This window comes from Thermobia domestica, chromosome 8 (assembly GCF_964235325.1).
Source record: "Thermobia domestica chromosome 8, izTheDome1.hap1.1, whole genome shotgun sequence".
NCBI lineage: Eukaryota > Metazoa > Arthropoda > Insecta > Zygentoma > Lepismatidae > Thermobia > Thermobia domestica.
Genome location: NC_137461.1, coordinates 57,660,556 through 57,681,738, shown reverse-complemented (window position 1 = coordinate 57,681,738; position 21,183 = coordinate 57,660,556). Strand labels below are relative to the sequence as shown.

At 34.9% G+C, this 21,183-nt stretch overlaps 1 protein-coding gene across 5 annotated transcripts in view; it reads right to left on the bottom strand.

Annotated features, from left to right (window-relative positions):
* Window positions 1–21,183, bottom strand: part of GckIII (Germinal centre kinase III) — a 181,088-nt gene that overhangs the window by 7,324 nt on the left and 152,581 nt on the right. For 4 of the 5 annotated variants that reach the window (XM_081768503.1, XM_081768501.1, XM_081768502.1 and 1 more), the window contains 4 exons: window positions 19,884–20,029; window positions 14,768–14,966; window positions 11,385–11,744; window positions 5,779–6,087 (listed from right to left, as the gene is read on the bottom strand). In XM_081768503.1, the coding sequence (XP_081624629.1) occupies window positions 5,881–6,087; window positions 11,385–11,744; window positions 14,768–14,966; window positions 19,884–20,029 (912 nt within the window). In that variant the 3' untranslated portion in view covers window positions 5,779–5,880. Of the gene's footprint in view, window positions 1–5,665; window positions 6,088–11,384; window positions 11,745–14,767; window positions 14,967–19,883; window positions 20,030–21,183 lie in introns of all 5 variants that reach the window. The other variant, XM_081768500.1, reaches the window with a different exon arrangement.

Below are 21,183 nucleotides of genomic sequence, written 5' to 3'. Positions count from 1 at the left end.
TTAGAAGGGAAAAGAAAAGAGTGGGGATTGCAATTGTTAAAATAACATGGTCATATTTCGAAATCCCTTAAGAGTAGAAACGCGTTAATTAATGATGTGTTTCAGTGCGTTTTGATGTCTCCCTAAGAAGGAAGAAGAAAGGATGGGAGATGCAACTTTTATACTAAGATGGACATATCTTGAAATCCCTTAAGAGTAGAGATATGTTAGGAATATGAGAAGTGCGAGGCCATAGGTCGAGCAAATGCGAGGGTTGGGGACGAAGTCTCTAGCTAGCCGAAAGCTAGTAATAAATAAAATGGACTTTTGGCCGCCATTAAGCATAATACAAATACTTTTATTTAGCGTTATGAAAGAAAAAGATAAAAAAAAAGTTTCAACTTAAACTTCCAAAGTCTAATATTGTGCTTTTTAAAAAAAAAAAAAAAAATGGCAAGGCACTATTTACCTTGTCTAACTGCGTTAGCAGCGACATACAGTATTGCTTCTATAATTTGCTAGCAAATGTCTGGATTGTAGGAATCGGAAGAATAAAAAGTCAAATCACAGAACACTGGCCACGTCTTTAGAAGTACAATTATATAGGACTTTGATATATTCTGGAATATTTTGATATAAAACGAAAACCTGAAGAATACTTACTTCAATATTACTTCAAACACAAAAATTTTGATTTAAAAAAGTATAACTGAAAATCTAAACAGTAAATTTAACTACATATATATCTAAATTCCGTTTATCATGCCTGTTATTCCGCTTACTGAATGTGCAATATAACTAAAGCATACAATCTCGACTTACCGCCTCCAAAAACCATCACACTATGGAGTACAACATATAATCGTTAATGAAATCCTCAATAGTTTTTGATACTGGTAACCAGAAAACCGTTTGATATAAATGATTATCAGTATATTTTAGAAAAGCAATTTGAAGCAATGTGCAATTTTTACTGAAATTCACTATTTTATGCACAAGAAGTTTAGGAAAATTTCTTATAATTCCAGAGAAGAGAACAGATCGCGCGTACATTCACCCATAAGTACTGTAAATCCTGCATCTAATCTTGTTTCAATATACATATGTACATACTTTCTCCATTCTTCTCAGATTCTCTTGTAATTCCATTGTTTCTTTAGACGTTATTTTTATCAAAATTTACTAATACTAACCAACCGAGATCATTGTTGACCCACGGAAAGGTCTTTAAGCAACACGAAAGAACACCAAATTCTTCTTACGCAAAATAGATTTAGGTCAAATCCACTAAAATTAATATGTATAACAGTTTCCAGACCCTAGACGAAGGTTCCAATGGGCACACAGCTCAGAAATTTTTTAAGTTTTTCTGTTGTAGGTTGTCAAATGTGGCTGTACTCAAAAAGTCATAAATCATACACTTTGACAACTTGTAAATAACAAATAAATACAAACTAACAATTCCGGAATTTCGTATCCACTTAAACTTTGACCAGGACCTCAAAATCTATAATAATTGGTAGAAACCCTCATAAGAACGCAAGCAGAAATTCATGGATCAGACTCAAAGTTGATACAAAAGACAATGATGGCAGGTCTAATAACCAGAACATGGTGCCAGTGGGACATCCGAACATGTTCCATGGGATGTTAAAATAATAATAATAATAATAATAATAATAATAATAATAATAATAATAATAATAATAATTATAATATCCTCACAATCGTGTGTAACCCCGAGTGGCTATACAAGCAAGTGTTTAGACAGGCAGCCGGTCGTCTAGATGCTAAATGTCTGTCTGGGTTATTATATCTCATGCTCATTACATATCCTGTAAGTGCACAATAGTTGTTGCCGGATATCAGCTGACAGTCAGGTGCCATTTCATACGTGCTCGATAGCGCTTAAGTCTCAGACCTAACAAGCCAGACTGGAAGGCATGTACCGAGTACGTAGAGCACGCTCAGTTGCCCTGGTTGTGTAGGGATGCGTGTTATCCTGCTAAAGATGAGGTTCCGCAAAATATTCAGATAACGTCGGAAGACAGGATCTACGGATAGCAATACGGACGTGACCGTGTCTTACGACAGAAATTACAATATTTCCCCCGCTAAATATTAAAGTCTCCATTCGCCTCGCCATCTGTTCCGACACGTTCCCGGCAATTAAAAAGGGTCAAGAGATAATCCTACGACAGGAACGCCGGAACGTACGTTGTTATAATCTTTTGTGTGTTTACATGGAGTGGAGGGGGAGAGGATGCGGTAACTCGGTTTGCACTGAGGATCGCCATCCTGTCTATCAGGAGGATGTTCTGTTGATCCTCGGTACGTCCGTAGGAACAATGCTTTTCATCGCGTACACTATCGATAGACCACTGACGATTCACGCCTTACCATAGAGCGACGCTGGGGCGTTCACTGGTATTGTTCTGGCATTGCAGACACAATTATGATTCATACACAACTACACTTGTTTTTCGACGACTAACAGATTAAAAACGCCGACATTTCGTACCCTGCAGACATCGGCACGATAATATTGATTTACAGACATACTGTGCAATACCAGAAGATTAACAATGTTGCCAACCCAAAACAAAGTTATATTCCTTCAAATGGTACTACGTCAAGTTATTACATATTTCATATACATATACGTTCAATGAAAGCTTCCAATGCTCCACTTAAGGACGCTACAATATCATTAGTATCCAAAACAACCAAACTTTGAAAGTTTCTACGACAATAATAACGCACGCGATACGGACGGGGCAATGCACATTTAAAATACTTTAGTGTCGAATGCTATGATCATATGACGTACTTCACACAAGCAAAGTTAGTATGAGTTTGAAAATTAGACATTTTTAAAGGACTTTATTTCGAAAAAAAAGTCCTTATGTATTACATTCAATTCTGTAGATTTTTTAAAACAGGTATCAAGAATAAATTCAGTTTACAGCAATTTGGGAATTCTTTAAGACAATCATTACTTATCTTTGCTTCTATAACATTACAAGAATAAGTTTTTGGTACGTGTAATTACAAGTTGTTCTCGGAATTGCACAATGTAAACAGTGTTGCAAATTTTGTATTCACTAGATCTTCGGAACGGTTTGAGATTTCTCTCGGAATTGCATAATTTAAACATTGCTGCCAATTTTGTATTCACTAGATCTTCGGAACGGTTTGAGATTTCAAAGTACTGTAAAGTAGCAATCTATTCTTTACATCTATTGAAGATTATCAATGGATTAGATGTGGTATTTATCTAAGCAGTTTTTCGAAATAAAGCTATTTGAAAAAAAAAAAAGTCAAATTTTGAATCACTTTTAACTTTTTAATTTGAAATAAGTGATATCATGATCACAATATTAGACATTAAGATACACCGAATTTGCATTGCCCCGTCCAGTGGCTCGTGAGGACAGAAACAAAAATGTTTGAAGTTAGCAAAATTGTGACGAATTGCGCGATTTCTGTTGGACCAACAGACGAATTTTGCTCCTCCACCGAGACGCACTACTTCATTCTACTGCTAGTGGGGCCGCGGTGGCTCAGTGGTAGAGTGTTCACCTCTGGTGCTTGGGGTCCCGGGTTCGATCCCAGCCCCCGCCAAGTGAACCTTGTGGTGGACAAACACCGTGTGGGTGGGTTTCCTCGAGGTTTTCCCGTTTCTCCTCACTTTCTTCATTCCACCATTTCCTTCATTATTCATCATCACCGTCTCCTTTAGCCTAACCGGCATAAGCGTGGGACGTAAAACTCACAAGATTTCATTTCATTTCATCTTTTTATTCTACTGCTCCTACTATTGCACTCGTTTCTATACAATAAAATTTTTAATTTCACGTATTTTTAAGTTTTTCGAGCAATCTGAGAGAGGGCAGCCATTTTGGAAGGCTATATATATATATATATATATATATATATATATATATTTTTGCAAAATGAAAAAACAGAGTAATAATATTATATGTAGATCCCATATAAAAAAGTGAATGAAATCTGAGACTAGGATGGAGACCTATTTTGTTTTGCCTGGACGATTTAAAATGGAATCGTTCTATCATTATGGTAGAGGACTTCAAAACTTGGATATGATGTGATACTGTAGTGTTCTTAGTTTGCAACACTGAACAACAATGTGATAATATAAGATTACGTTTAACATATATCTTTGAAATGTGTAATAACCTGAAGTAGTGTTATTGAAAAAAAACAAACAAAAAACAAATATAACTCACGTAGGGTTGGGAGCAAGTTAACTCGAGTACGTCAAACAACGTATCCCTGTTGATACTTTGCATCTTACAAAATTTAAGCTTTTTTATTTATGTTTAAATGCTACAAGGGCGTATTAAGAGAAATAGTCCACTCTGCATATGAATCCTAGCGAATATCACCTAATTCAATTTTCTTGCAATTATTTCTGAGCTTTGTATATATTGAAACTTCAATCACGACCATAATGAATTAACACAAATCCATTTTCCGTCAAAGACTGCGGAGTCCTTTACTACACCTGATTTCATTCGTATTCCTATTTTTGAGCTTTTACTTTATATTATATTATCTATGTATATGAGCCTGTACAAAGAGTACCAATCTCATTAACGCAAATAAATAATATAATAAGTTCAATTTTATTTTAGCACCAATACCGATGTTCAACAGTGGTAAATGGAGCTGGCTACATCTTGGTATTAGCACGTTAATACAACACAGACGAAGGGGAGCTTTTCGGTAAATTTGGTTCATAAAAACAGTACCTCTGTATATTTTACACCTATATTTGTGGGTCAAGTCCTCACTGTCAGTGGTGAATACGTGTGTAATATATGAGAATAAATACGAAGTTTAATTCGTGTAACATTTATAGTGTGAAGTAAAACAGTAATTTGTTTAGATTGGACTTTCTATTAGCACACACTTTGAAAGTAATAATGTTCAATGGCTATCTTATCCTCATATCCTTTAAAATATTAGTTTAATTACTATTACTACTTCGTCTAACTTAAGTGGAATTTTTGCAAGTAACAAGATATATCCTATATTTTTTTAAAAAAAAATAATCTACTGAAGAGAAACTAATATTCTCTTTGAATTAATGGAGCTAACATTTTAAATGTTATTGAAGAAAGTTTTCTTTCTTATTACTATTACACTCATTTCCTACACAGACTTTGAAACTTCTTAATTATCAAGCTTGTAAGCGTTGTCCCTTTAAATACTATTATTGGTAATGCAAAATTTAGGTCTTGTTAATCTATTTGCTTCTTACTAAGGTTCTGAAATAATAAATTTAAAAATAACTTCTATAGATACGTGTTTACGTACTACACAACAAAAAGAATGAATCACAAGACCAGTACGTAAGTAAATACGAAAATACTAACAGGACGAAACGAGACTAGAAAAGCATTTATTATCCCTGATCATGTCATGATGGAAGACGAATATGCATATTTCATGAAGATAAGCACACCTAATTCAATTTCATATAGGTATTGGTGACGTATGTATACTACACTCAAGTGCATTGTACACGTGGCACCAGAGAACTGCTCATGATCTAAAGCTATCCTAGTCTCGCTCGTATTTTCTTATATATTAGTGCGATCACTCAAGATCATACAAAAGACGGCAAATATAACGATCACACAAGGTAATCACTTACAACTATGCAACACTTTCTTCTGGTTATTTTAACTTTTCACTATGTGTTTTTCTTCTTCCACACAAACCACACATACAATCAAACGCGCATATAACACAAGTGCACTGCATTACCTCTTTCAGTAGTAAAAGATCACACACACGTCATATTATTGAATATTCAGCACAATTCCACGTGGAAACCACCACCTTTACAAGTTACTGCTTCTAAGGGAACTATCTCGTAATTTTGTCCAATGCAACATTTAACCTCGACTCAGTTATATTTGGCAACAGCTTTTGAACCAACTCACGAACAAACAAGTCACTGATGCCAGGACTTGCTCTTTCAGCTAATTCAAAGGCATTTTTCAGTTCTTCTATGGCATCTGTTTTATGAGATGATTCAGGCCCTCGTGCATTGTAATGGTGCCTTCTCTGGAGCTGGAATTACATGAAAAGTAAATAAAGTAGATCATCAACAAATGACTAATATTACTAAACTAATACCACACAAAGTACAAAATAAATTTAATGTAAGAACTTATGTTGACAATTAATTATGTATGTGCCCATATTAAATGTCTAATATTATTTTATATATTTTAAAGCCTTATATTTTTTCTAGTTTATTAATTGGCTAAAAGAGTTTTTTTTATGGTAATATCTTACCTGATCGTTTGGACTTTGTGATCTATATAAAATATTCTATTCGGTATAAAATATAAATTATTATACCGAATAGAAGATTTTATATAGATCACAAAGTCCAAACGATCAGGTAAGATATTACCATAAATAAGCGCTTTTAACCAATTAATAAATTAGAAAAAATATAAGAGATGCTTTTAGGCAATGTCTTGTTTAAATTACATTTCCATATCAATTTTTAAATTGGAAAACAATTAGCACACTTAGGAACATAACGCATTCTTGTTCTATTTTGGTGTACTATTTGTCTTACAAGGGAGGGTCACGAAGTGCCTCCGCTGAGATCCGAACGAGGCAATTGTGTTTGCATTTAATATGTTATAACTAGACAAATCCCCAAGTTATACGTGCCACCGGGAGGAATATCATAAATTACATTTTGTAATGTAAAAACTACAAAGTTGGCAGAATAATGTGAACCGGCTTTTTGTTCAGAAACAATTGGGTAAATGGAAAGGTCGGCGAACATGTATCCCACCATTTTCGAGGGCACACTTTTTGGGATAAAAAAAAGTTTGCCCCAGTGTCCTCCGCAGGGTCCCAGACGGGGTCCAACTCAAAAGTGTCAAATTGCAAGGGGTATTAAGTAGCACATCGTTTGGAAGCTGTTGTTAAATGAAAGAAAATGGAGCCAGTCTCGACTTTCTACGATAATCCTGTGCAAAATGGCGGCGGGTCAAGTGTAAACACAAACTTAATTGAAAAGTCTACGGTCACCTTCAATTCAAGATAGCCGCTTAAAACTTACGTCATTAATAACAATACAAATCTGAATCTCTCTTTTTCTCTATTATGTATTTAGGAACAATAGGAAGACTAAAGAACAATTGAATTTCAATTAATTTCAACTATTTCATCATTCCGTTACAAGGAATATATATGTTTTGTTCCTAATGCACGTTCGTCACGGTTCTCTCGATATCATTTACGTGAATATAACGAATATGCGATAAACACACAACTCTTAACTTCCTATTCATACTGCTAAACGAAAGTTAAATACGTTCTCTAATTTTACCATACTCTTCTCTAATATTTCTCTAATTTTACCATGCGTAATTTATAAAGGACTTGCTGCACCAGGCAGGTTGGGGCCTCTATTGTAACGTATTCGTGATGGTTACATTTGTATGCCACTCCCTGGTTTGATCGCAATATTTCAAGCAATACCAAATATACAAAAACGTTCATTTACAAGATTGGAGAGCAGTACCAAACCACATGCAAATCATTTCAGTACATCGAGCTGCGTCAAACTTGGTTGTTTTGGTCACAATATTACAAGAAATAACATATTTACATGCAAACTCATTTTTCACGCTGGCAGCCATATTCGATTAGAGATGGTACTCTTTGATATTTTGTAGGTATCTACTATTGACCATAAACATAAATACCATGTTTCGCTTCTCCAACACCAGTTGTTTGAGCTGGACATCGCATTTTTGAACATTTCGCATCTTTTCGTCACCTATTAATCAACATTCATACCAAATTTGGTTTTCCTCGCTTCAGCAGTTTGATATGCCCATCCTTTCGATATAAGTTTTAAGCGGCCATCTTGGATTCAAGGTGGCCATAGGTTTTTCAATTGGGTGGTGTTATGCAACAACCAGTCAACCCACAAAAGTTAAAAAAATGAGAACTCTGATGGAGGGTTCGAACATATGTAAGGAACATACTAAAAAATCCTGGTAACACGTTTGCGATCGGTCTGCCATCTATGAAGATGAAAGTCAACCCACATACGGTAATATCTTATGGGATCAAGAAACCTATAACTGCGATTTCCTCAAAACTGACTCGTTGTGGGTTGAATGGTTGTTGCATAACACCGCCCAACTGAGCTTTTGTTTACATTTTGACCCGTCGCCATTTTGCACAAGGTTGTCGTAGAGAGTCGCGACTCGCTCCATTTTCTTTCATTTTACAATAACTTTCAAACGATGTGCTACTTAACCCCCCTTGCCATTTGAAACTTTTGAGTTGGACCCCGTCTGGGACCCGGGGGAAACTTGTTTTACCCCCAAAAGTGTGCCCTTGAAAATGATGGGATACGTTGTTTGCCGAGCTTTGCATTTACCCAACCGTTTCCGAACAAATGACTCGGTTCAAACTATTCTGCCAAGTAATTTTATGTATCTTTCCATGGATCTCCTTATCATTAATTACAACATCTGTACATGTCCCTTTACAGACACAAGTGAAAGAAGTATTCATTAAAAAAAAAAAAAAAAAAAAAAAAAAAAAAAAAAAAAACCAAGGGGTATCATAAAGGAGACTTTTTTCGATTATTTTTTCTCAATATCGCACCGTTTGCAAGATTTGAGCCTGCTTCCGGTTGGAGTTTCTAATTCATGTATGACCAGTGTTTCCTTTCTTCTTGCATGCAGTATGTAATAAGCAAATACATTACATACACAATTAATTATAATGTCAGTTATATATGGTGTTCATTGGGCAAAACACCCCCCCCCAAAAAAAAAAAAAAGTTTATCTTAGACTGTGTTAGGTCCAAAAAGTCAATTAATTCAAAATTACGCTTACCACACTTATATCTCAATATGTAATATTCTAAGTGTGATCTCGAAATCCTTAAATCACTATAGCCACATATCCATTAGCATCCCTTTATTCTTAATCTATACTCGTTCATATACTCATTAAATCATATAGCATATGTATCTTAATATCTTACTCTTAATAATCAAAATTTGTATCGTGTTAATCCTCTTCCTAGTATTTCAATAATCTTCGTAAAACTAACTCAATATGTATCTCAATCTAACACTTAAATCTTACATCATATACCATAATATCTGCACATACGAATTCCTCTTTTCCTAACGGACAGTGTCAATTAATGAGCACTTTGTGCCCTCTTATATTCCAACATTTCTCCTCCCTTTACGTGAAACAGAACTTCGAAAAACATTTAAACTACTATAGATGATACTTAATAATCCGAATAAAGTTCCTTTGTTGGACAGTCTTCGAACTGCTTCTTTTCTTCCTTTCATACCATTTTGCAATCAGAAAGTCAATCTGTGCCTGCATTTCGTTTTGTTTTTCCATGAGATGTTTAATTAACACCTCTAAATCAGGCATCCTGTCCGACTTACCAATATCCTTCTCAGCTGCAGCATCTTCATATCTTATGTTCCTCGGGTTCCTAGATGTTGTCTTCTCACTTCTCTCCTTACTTTTATTGAACCATTTTTTCCACACACGTTTCGATCTCTTCGGAGACTCATCTAACTTGTCCTGCATAATGCCCAAAGTCTGGTACTGATCAATGCTTCCTTCGACAAAATCATGCATAGGTACTTGTGGCCTGTCAGATATTAACTCATCTGACAATTCTTTCTTAACGTACGAATTCTCTGCTTTCTTCGGGTCTGTCTGATCATAGAATACTAATTCAGACATTCCTCCTTGAAACTCACTAACAGATAATGAATGCTCATCGCTTGTCCCGCCTGATACTGAATCTAAATACATTATATTTGCCAAGTTGATTAGTTCTTGCTGTTCCTGACTTGTTCCATCCGGATCCAGTGCTAGCTTGTCCTCCGCTACCAGTGCTTGTTGCTGATTTGACTGGGGAAGTAAATGTATTGTAACGTCCATGCCAATGCAAAATGATTCATCCGACCACATTTTAAACATTGTTTTCCCCACGCCGGACATGCTCCGCTTTTATGTTTCAATCTACAATAACCACAACGAGAAGCTTTTGGTGATTCTTTCGATGCCCCCGAACTTGGAGCTGGACGTTGACATGGGCCTACGTTTCATTTTCGAGAATCGATCTCTGGTAGTTTGCATTGCATTCAAGACATTACCCCTGTTAGGCTTGTATAAACATAATTGATGTTCTGTACTTTCCATCTGGAGAGCTATGTCTATTGCCTTTTGAAATGTTAATTCTTTGGTGTTAAGCAGTTTACGGCGTATTGATTCGTCGACAACTCCGAACACAAATTGGTCTCTCAGATTTTCATCTAGGCAACACTTAAATTCACAATAAGAAGATTGCTTCTTAAGCTCCAGGACAAAACCAGTTATTGATTGATAAGGCTTCTGTCGCAATGTATGGAATTGATAACGCTCAGATATCATGTTCACTTTAGAAGCATAATAAATTTTCATTTGTTCCTTAAGTGCTGTGTATGATTTTTCAGATGGAGATCCGGCCAACAGATATTGCATAACTGTTCATAAGCCTCGGCACCCATTACCGTTATAAATGTTGACACTTCCTTTCTTCTTGAATTTGTGAGGCTATACACAAATGTTCGAACCTGTCCAAGTATAACTGCAACTTATCAGTCTCAACATTGAATGGAGGAAAATTGGAAATTGTTGACATTGCGATATGTAATCTTCTTGTCCTACCGACTGCGCCAAAATTGTTAGGTCCAAAAAGTCAATTAATTCAAATTTACGCTTACCACACTTATATCTCAATATGTAATATTCTAAGTGTGATCTCGAAATCCTTAAATCACTATAGCCACATATCCATTAGCATCCCTTTATTCTTAATCTATACTCGTTCATATACTCATTAAATCATATAGCATATGTATCTTAATATCTTACTCTTAATAATCAAAATTTGTATCGTGTTAATCCACTTCCTAGTATTTCAATAATCTTCGTAAAACTAACTCAATATGTATCTCAATCTAACACTTAAATCTTACATCATATACCATAATATCTGCACATACAAATTCCTCTTTTTCCTAACGGACAGTGTCAATAATGAGCACTTTGTGCCCTCTTATATTCCAACAGACTGGAGAAATGTCACTCTGAACTAGATAAAATGCAGAAGAAAGAGTATCGGCAAAAATTACACGAAACGAAACGGGAAAAAAAGGTTAACGCCTCCTTGTATATTTCCAACATACTTTACTTTAACGGTTCCTTAATTAAGCCAAAATAAAACTTAAGTTACTTAATTTTAGGTGCATGCTTTTTTTTTGAGTACATCAGCCAATCAGTGTAAATAAATTCATTACCTCCGATATTAAAGGATATATTAGTCCCGATAAACACGGCGATCTTGGATGGCTTGGTTTACTGGTTGTTGGACTCTGATGAGAGTGTCCATGCGAATGATCTCTCGCCCTCTGCTCTGCATCTCTTCTTACTTGCTTTTTCTCACTTATTTCCACACTGTCTCCTATGTGATCCATTGCACTCACTTCTTTCGAATTTCGTTTGTCACGCTCTCGTTCACGCTCTCTCTCATCCCTTAAGTCCCAAGAATTCCTCTTATCCCGAATCTCTCGCACATGCGCTTCTTTCCCTTCGAACGTTCTCGATTCCTTTCTATTGTCAACAGGAGGTGGTGGGGCAGCTGTGTTTGGACGGGAGGACTGAAAAGGAAAGTACATTATTACGATCGTACTAAAATAGGTTACTTATCTTCTAACATAACCAATTATGAATCCAGAAAGAGTACAATCCAAATGTTATACCTAACTAAGCATTATGATTATTTAACAGTGAAATTCTGTTCAAATGGTTCCCGCCTTTGGTGTGGAAGGTTCATATTCGATCCTTCATAAGTATGTGTGATTCAAATTCCGCATGATGTTGGTCTACTTCTTATCTATCCCCACTAATGAAAACGGGCGTTCAACATCTACCACACACAATCATCAATAACTTCTTTATTATCATTATTATTATTATTATTAACGACAATTTTTTCTACTACACGCTCTGAAGAAAGCATCATCTGTAATTTTACATGATGTTGAAAATACAGAATCCTACTCAAAACTCTACTCTACAAGTATGGCTTATAAACAGATCTTGTTCTAAGTTCTCCCCCAATCAGAAAATAATTTTTCAGTATGTCTTTCGATAGCCTCTTGGGAAAAACTAATCAACTATCGTATGTTACTTTGTACAGCAACAAATCTTGGCATTATCTTCGTACTAGCTGGCACAAGGAATAACACTATGGTGTTAGGAAGTAATAAAATTAATCTTTAGTTTATTCATTGATAGTAGAAAAGTTCTTTTCAATGGTAACAAATCCATAGTAATATGTTTCGATACCCAGCGACAAATTTGAAGAGAAGAAAGTTACTTCTACTAACAGACAATTTTATCTGCAGCAAAAATACAGATTTGAAAATATGATATATAAAATACCATTTAGTTATGTCGTGCAATTATTAAAACATTCTATATTTTTGGAACTGCAGAAATAACGCAGGTGTCCCAGATAAAACTGACACACCTGTACAGAACGATACACATAATTAAAAGACAGACAGAAAGTATAGCATATACGTTAGCATATACGGTATACCTTGTCCTTCAAAGCTCCCAATAAATAAATAAAAATCACAGGGTGGTAAGTCCGGTGATCGAGAGGGTAAAAAGCCAGTTGTTGGGAAATACTGCGTTGACATGCTTCATATTTTGAGTTAGTTTTAGTTTTGCGTCCTTATGTAACACAGATATTATGAAGGAAACACTATTAATGTGGGCTCCGAACCACGAACGGGGATTGAACCTCGTGCAGCTGGTGGATGTGCAGACTTTCATCCAAAATTAACTCTCATAGCATAAACCGTTTTGCATGCCTCGAGGAGAGCTGAATTGCAGGGCAACGCCCCGGTCACCGGTTTGGTTGGATGTATAAGCATTCACACCATCTTGCTGAAATACACCACACTGCTTTCCTTTTTTAGTTCAAAAAGAAAAATGCATAATCATTATCATCATCATAGGTATTCTGCCATTATTGGCGGGTCACTAGCTGCAAGTGAGACGCTTCCTTGCTCCACGGTCTTCCGCTAACCTCTTCGTCTTCACGTACGATTTTTCTGTTTTCATATCGTCCATTAATTGTAGTCTCCTTCGCCCCCTCCCTCTCCTTCCTGCGACCATACCCTCTAAAACGTCCCTCATGATACCGTTCCTTCTTATCCGATGTCCCAACCAGCTTCTTCTTCTCTTCTTAATAATATCTAACATTGTTCTTTTCTCCCCCACCATTTCTAACACTCTCTCATTCGTTTTCCGCTCGACTCAGCTAATTCTCTCCATTCTTCTCCACACCCACATTTCGAAAGCTTCCAGTCGTTTTTCTTTTTTTTTTTTTCGTAATATAAATTTTTCTGATCCATACAGTACAATATTCCACACGACTGCATAGAACAATTCAAAATATCTCCAGATATCGCGTGTTTTTGGTTTTCAGAGAAAATATAGGAACAATAATGCGCAATCCTGATACGGCACACCAAATACCTATTTTCCGCAAGTAAAAAAGTTGTTCATACACAGAATGTGGGTTATTCAGCGAACTGTATCTGGAATTTTGGGAGTTAATGTAACCTTGAAGAAGGAATCACACTTCATCTATCAAAGACAAAGTCTTGGGGTCCAAGTAACTATTAACGTGCTCAGACAAGAGTGAATTGCAATAAGCATGTTGTTTGTTTTTTCAATTCGCACACTACGGTCATACAATATGCTTTGAAATGGAGCTCAGTTAAAATGGACGCACTTGTTATGTCGCTACAGACAATTGGTTACATTACTGCGAATCCTGTCGATTGTATTCGGCGTCTTCCCTTTTGGAGGCCTATTCTTCTTGCATTTACAAATGACCCCGTTCTCTTTTCTATACAATTCTTGAATTGTACTTATTGGTAGTGAAAACTTCATTGAAATTAGGATATTTTACCGCGATCTGTCTTCAGTCTACTTCTTTATCTGAAATAGAGCGCTTCTTTGTGTGACATTTCACAATATCAATTAGTTCTTCAAGTGAAAATTGCACCATTCAAAAAATCATCACAATCAGAATTTCCTACAATGGTTTATAGAACAAGATCTCACAATCAAGTGAATACTGAACCGCACATACCTTGGTGTTGAATTTTAAATAATTCGACCAACCAGTCCAACTTGCACTGAATTCTCCCTTACATCTAGAACTTTTTCTTTCTTTTTTTCGTTATATATATATATATATATATATTACAAGGAACACAATATTATGTACTGTTTTAACTTCTAAGATTTAAATTAATTCTCAAACCTGTTTACTTTTTTACAAGTCTTTAGAATAAACGAAAGAAATTTAAATAATGTAGAGTACGTTACTCCGGCTAGATCTACGCCAATGGTAGTTAGAATCATATCAAATCTACACTTTTCATAAGATGTTCGTAATATGTATCTATAGTATATATGGACCAACTTAAAACTAAAGTACTTTGTATTTTTGCGGAAATAATAATAAACTACCACGCGATACATGACTACTGACAATCCTGGCTGAACCTGCTGCAGACTACCACGCAAAAGCTAACTTACTACAAATCCTCATTTTATTTATCTTTTATTTAGGATTTCACATAAACAAACTTACCGGCACTTTTTCACTTTTATAATGATTTAAGTTAGAATCCTTTGGAGGCGTCTTTGTCTGTGGTGGACCTGCACCATTCTGAACTTTCTGTGGAATTTTATGATTAATGGAGTCATCTCGTGGCGGTTCAATGGAGTGAGGGCCTTTTACGGTCATGATCCATGGCTCGTCTAAGTCGCTATCTGGCTTAGATTCTTCCCTGAAAAATAGATTAACAGTCGTTAGCAAGTATTGTTGGCCCAAAGAAACAACTTCACATTTTAACCATTTTATGTAAATGACTAATAATATAATTCGAAGTCTCACTTGTTTCATGTATTTTTTTTAATATTACTTTACTAATGAACGTAACTGATCGAAGGCGAATAGCAGAATTGAAACTGTACCTACAGAACCTAGTTATCCTCTGAACTAAATATTTAACGTCTATGCTTTTACTCCAATGGTTAGCGTACCTAAGTTGAGAAAACAAACTTGTGCTCTTGATTTACTACTTTCCACTATCCTGCACAATAATTTCTTGAATTTTATTTTTCTTAAATTCGACACGCGAGTATGTGTCATACAAATTAATTTTATAACTTATCTGTTTCTTTAAACAGTTGAATCTCCGTAAAAACCGAAGTATTCCTACGACAAAAAGTGTAAATTATGTTTATACTTACTTTGGTATTAGCAGTACGCATATTTGAATCTCATCTATAATCTAAAAAAACAGATATGGCTCTTTTTCCATCACTGTCTCCTTGTGTACTGCGAACGTAATCAGACTTGAGGAAAAATGAAGACTGAAGAATGAAGGCTGAAGACTGAAATTTTGTATTTCACTATCCACATTATTTCGTTTCAGTTTAAAAATCAACAGTTAGTGGTGAATACGAAGGATCAAGTTTCCTGTCTATTCTAGTGTTAGCTGTTTGACTTATCGTCCTTTCTTGATATTGCCCAGACATTCTTGGTCTTTCCTGTTCTACCTTAAAACTTCCCTCCTACAGCATTAGTCCACACTGAGTGACAACCTAAATGTTAGTTCTTTTTTTTTTTTTTTTTTTTTTTTTTTTTTTTTTTTTAAGTATGTCTCTGTTAATCTCTCTGTCCCAGTATTCTTCTCCAGAATTGCATTTCGAACACTACAACATTCCTCTTTCAAATTTTTGAAGAGTCCAGGTTTCTGTTTCATACAGAGTTACACCCCTACAAAGCTTCTCATTACTGCTGTCAGTACGTTTGTCAATGTCAATACTTTTCTTTTTCTTCTTCTTCTAAGCCTTTTTTTTTTTTTCAATTAGCCGCGGTCGGCTTTTCGGATCGCTGTTTACCTCTTTCTATCTTATCACAATCTCCCCACTTCTTTGGTCTTTCTCGCGCTCATTCCCCATTCAGTTCTATATAGACTCGGTGAGCTATGTTTTCAAAGTTCTTCCTCTTACATGTCCAAACTATCGAAGTCTACTTTTTTGTAGCTTTTCTACCACAGATCTCAACTTCAATGTTGCCCAGATCATTACTACATTCTTAATTTTGTCCTTCCACGTTACTCCACACATCCATCCTAGTATTTCCACAACACGCAACTTCTGTTTCTCTCTCTTCTTCGTCGTCCCACATTCCACTTCGTATAGTACGGCAGTTCTCACTACTGTTTTGTAAACATTTCCTTTACGTTGTATTGGTACCCTACGATCACACAATACTCCTGCTGCTTTTCTCCATTTTGTCCACCCGCTGCTAATTTTGCTTTTTATATCTTGTTCTCTCTGGTTTTTAGGTGATAAACGTTATGTATTTTATAGGTTTACATCCTTTTTGAGTTCTTGCATTCTTCTGTGACATTGATCCCAAGTACTTGGATTTCTTCATCACTAGCAAGCACCTCTTCTTCGTCCAATTGTATTTTTATATTTTTGATTACATTTTGCTGAATGGGAAATATAAATATTTTGTCTTAATTTTACTAATTCTAAGTCTTTTGCTCTCCAATGCTCCTACCTAGGAATCTAATTTCTCTTGCAGTGTCGTCTTGGCCTCACTCACCAGCATTATGTTGTCCGCAAATAGCATATTCCAAGGTGTTAACTCTTGGATATCCTTTGTAAGCTCTCCATTACAACTGCAAAAATGTTTGGGATAAGACTAGATGCCTGATAAAGTCGAAAAGTCAAAACTTTTTACTTTTTATAAAATGTTTGCTTTGCCCCTATCCTAGTTCCAACGTCTGATGTCAGTAGTCATACTACCGAAGTATCTCTACTATTTTCACCCAGGAAATTCTTATTCCTCCTGTTTCTACTTCGTGAGATTTAAGATTTTAGTCTTTTTCTCATTTATATTCATACTTCAGTTCCTGACTCAGAATTTATTGTACTACAAAACAACTCGTTCATCTTGATGCCTTTTTATTAGGGACAAGAAATTATTTCATTAATCACTTTTGCAGAAAGGTATTTCATTCACCACATTGTAATATGAACTAAGTGCACCAATATACACATTTAGCTTTCGAGACAAATGGCTAGAGCAAGGGTTGGCAAAAACCATAGTTTTTATTGAAATACCAAAAAAACTTGGTTTTATTGGTTTAAACTTTTATTGGGGGTGTTTAAATAATTTGCTCTATGTATTTATATCACATACGGACAGAAATAAGTTTGTTTCAGCTTGGTGTTATTATGCAACAACCGGGTTATGCTGGAAGGGGTCACATAAGCTTAAAACGGAGTCCAAACCGTTTCTCGACTTACATTCGAAACAAATTGTCCTCCATTTGAACTCGAAACTGGGACTAATTGACCACAAATGCAATACGTCTGCCGACTCACCCACAAAGGACTCCTGATATGCTGTACTGATCTTTATATGCTTTTAATATAATTGTCTAATTGTCAAGAGTAATTTGAGAAGGACAAAAAGATAAACAGTTGCACAAGTGAAACCATTATTCAGAATTACATATGGACAATTTCAAAATACTGCAGAGTACAGAAGAACTAATTAAGTGCAAGTTAGTTCACTACGACTTTTATTAGTCCAAGTTAAAGAAATACAACGACTTAATTTGATATTAGTAAAAGTGAATAAAGATAAGATTTATTTGAGTCTACTTTGGCTCTGACCCATTTATACATAAATAGATACCAAAGATACTTCTGATTTCAGTAAATGCCTCTCGTGGGGTTTGTATGACCTCTCCCCTCAAAAAATCGATGTATTTTATCAATAGTAAACATTATTAAAACGAAACAATATTTAGAATTTTTCTTTGATTGCAATTGCATAATAACAATAACAAACTATAAAAAAATCACAAAAGAAACATTCATTAAAGTTTTAAAAAAAGTTGCTTGTGTAGTAATCTGAGTAATGAATGGGGAATTTAGGTCTGAATATAATACGAATAATATGCGGGAGTGACACGCGATAACCCACAAATGTGTGTTCATCAAGATTTTACGAACATTTTTCGTTTTTTGGTTTAAACCTTTTTTTTTTTCTTTTTTCAGCTGGTTTAAACCAGCCAACCCTGGCTAGAGCTAGTCATTACAATGTGGAGCTAAGTGAGAAAGGAAATATAAGAAAAATATTGCTCAACTTTACACGTATAATGGTAGAAGTTATCATTCATGACTCACGTCTTTTCTCGTTTTTCTTTGTACAATCTCGTTTTAGTGTGTAAAGCCCAAGTATAACTCAATTGTCTCTATTTACTCATCTTCATCTTCACAATGTAACATGTAACTAAGGTGCACCATGTAAGAGAAATTTCGTGTTATCATTTGTAAATATCTAGTAACAAATAAAGATAAATACGAAACAAATATCAACACTGAAGTAGAAGAGTTGATCTTCATAACTTGTACGGAAGTGTTAGTCTGGAAAGACGTTTTCGGGAAAAAGATACAAAAGAAATTACACTTTGTTTAATTGTTAAGAAGCAAAAATGCACATTAAAATAAACATCAACAGTGTCAATGTTAAAATTAACAAGACGACTGTTAATTAATGTAACACAGTGGTAAGAATCAAGTGTCAATATTGTATGAAAGTAGTTTAAAACAAAAATTTCTCAAAATTGACATGTTAAGTGCTCTGAGTGTTCAAAAGGGAAGTGACATTTATTCCATTATTTTGCAAGCCCGTAAATAGGTTTAAATAACTTACAGCAGCCGACAAAAAAAGCAACAGGTTTGCTTGCAAAACAACACAGAAGTGGAGAAAAGAATTACAGAAGTGTTCCGTGGAATATTTGATGATTTTTCCGTTTACACGTCTTGAAGAAAGATAATAATGTAATCAAAAATAGACTATGGTTCATTACGCCTGTCCTTGAGGATGATTCCAGAAAGGATTGAAATTTATGAAGCTAAGGACTTAAACACTAACGGAAGTTAGAGGTACAAGCTAGGATTTTGAGTTTTAATCCTCCAATAGCCTACTTTATGTTCCATTTTATAAGACCTTTTACAGGATTTTGAAGCACACGATAAAATAAATAAATAAATACTTAATGGCATGTCTTATCTCGTTTACATTTTCGCGCTTCCTTCTTCGAAATTGATATTATGACGCTTCTCTTAACGCATGTTGGTACTTTTCCTATCACGCATTTATATTCCAAATCTCTATAGGAATTTGTCTCCTCAAAGGAGTCTTCGTATAGTTTAGACTCCGCACCACTAACGGCCTGTGTAGTCTGTGAGAGGAGTGAATGTGACTGGAACATGTCTACTCTGCATGCCAGTGTCCTCCAATTGAAACTTCGATACCGGGCAATAGCCACAATGGTGGGCCACCAAATACAGCAACACCGATAATGGTGTCGTGGAATTTCCTGAAGTAGGTGCATCTCGAAATCATCATTACAGATCAAAAAGAATCTCTGTATTCCTATTACAGCAACACGGTATTTGAAAGTAATAGTCACACTGGATTAGTCGAATCTATTGCGAACTAGTCACCCCACTGAATTCGTCACGTCATTATAAATGAAATACAATGTTCACGACATTAAGTCATACAGATTTTGGTACTGAAAGCATCATCATATAGGCTGTTCAAAGCGTGCGAAAAAAGGAATACCAACACAGTATTAAAATATAATAATAATAATAATACTTACGAATCCGAATTTTCAGACTCCGTTTCACTTTCTTCATTCCTTTGTGATTTCCATTTTTTATATCGATCTATTAAATCAATTAAATACGAATTTTTCTTGGCTTTTCTAATAAAAGGAAATTTGAGCAGTTCTTTTGCTGTCGGTCTCTAGAAAAATTAAATAAACAAATAAATATAATAGTAGATATGGAAAACAAATTTAGCTCTAGCTCTTTAATGCATACTTACAGAGTACGTACATTTAGCACTATTAGACGTATTAAATGATACTTTTAATATTAGTTACAACATTAATGGTACCACTTTCATATTTTGTTGCTTCCACAATGATTTTTATATGACTCACTTTAGTATTTACAAAACTCGAAATTACTACTTTGCGGTACCTATATATATAAAATTTAATACAATATGAAAGTCATTATTCAAAATAGAAAAAAAAAACTATTATATATATCTAAAAAACTATAATATATATATATATAAAAGTTTAGGAATCTTGATGCAAAGCTTATTACAACGATTTTTCTCGCTATCAGCTATTTATGCCCATGGTTGGTAGAATATAAGGAGCTCTCTTATTCGTGCTAAACAGCGCACTAATGTTGTTTGCGATGTTACGAGATGAAGACCCATCTGTTGAAAGTATGAAACCAGCCAAACGCACTGGCCTATTATTACTAATAACATCACAAAAATTGTTAGTATAAGCGTAGTATATTCTCGAATTTTGTGAGATTTTCTTATGTTAATTTCCTTGATATTCATATAAACCCCAGTTTATAAGTAATTCACATTAGACTTTGCTTACAAGTAAACTCCAAGTTCGAATCAATGACAATATAATAATATCTATGAAATCAATTCTTGTGATCCACGAAAATATAAATAATATTGATTTCACGTAGAAGATTGTAGAAATTACATTTATACATTCAGAATCATATAGTACTTTGTTGTTATTTTCATTTAACACTTATTACTCGATGTTTGCAATCAAAACGTGGCCTATAGCTACACACACGAAGCTCATCGAAAGAGCACGAGAATGCAGGAAGATCGGAATGGCTGACAAAATCAATAAATCCGTAAAGATTTCAGTTTAATAATTAAAGTCAAAACTTACATTGATAAACTACAATTGCTGTTAGTTTTGTAAATGAAATCTTTTAGTATTACAATCCGGCAAAAGGAGTGAAAAGGAACGGAAAATCCCCAAGAAAATTCAGACATTTATGCAAATAAATAAATAAATAAACAAATAAAAACATCTTTCTTTATACTTGGTCTAGGAATTAATT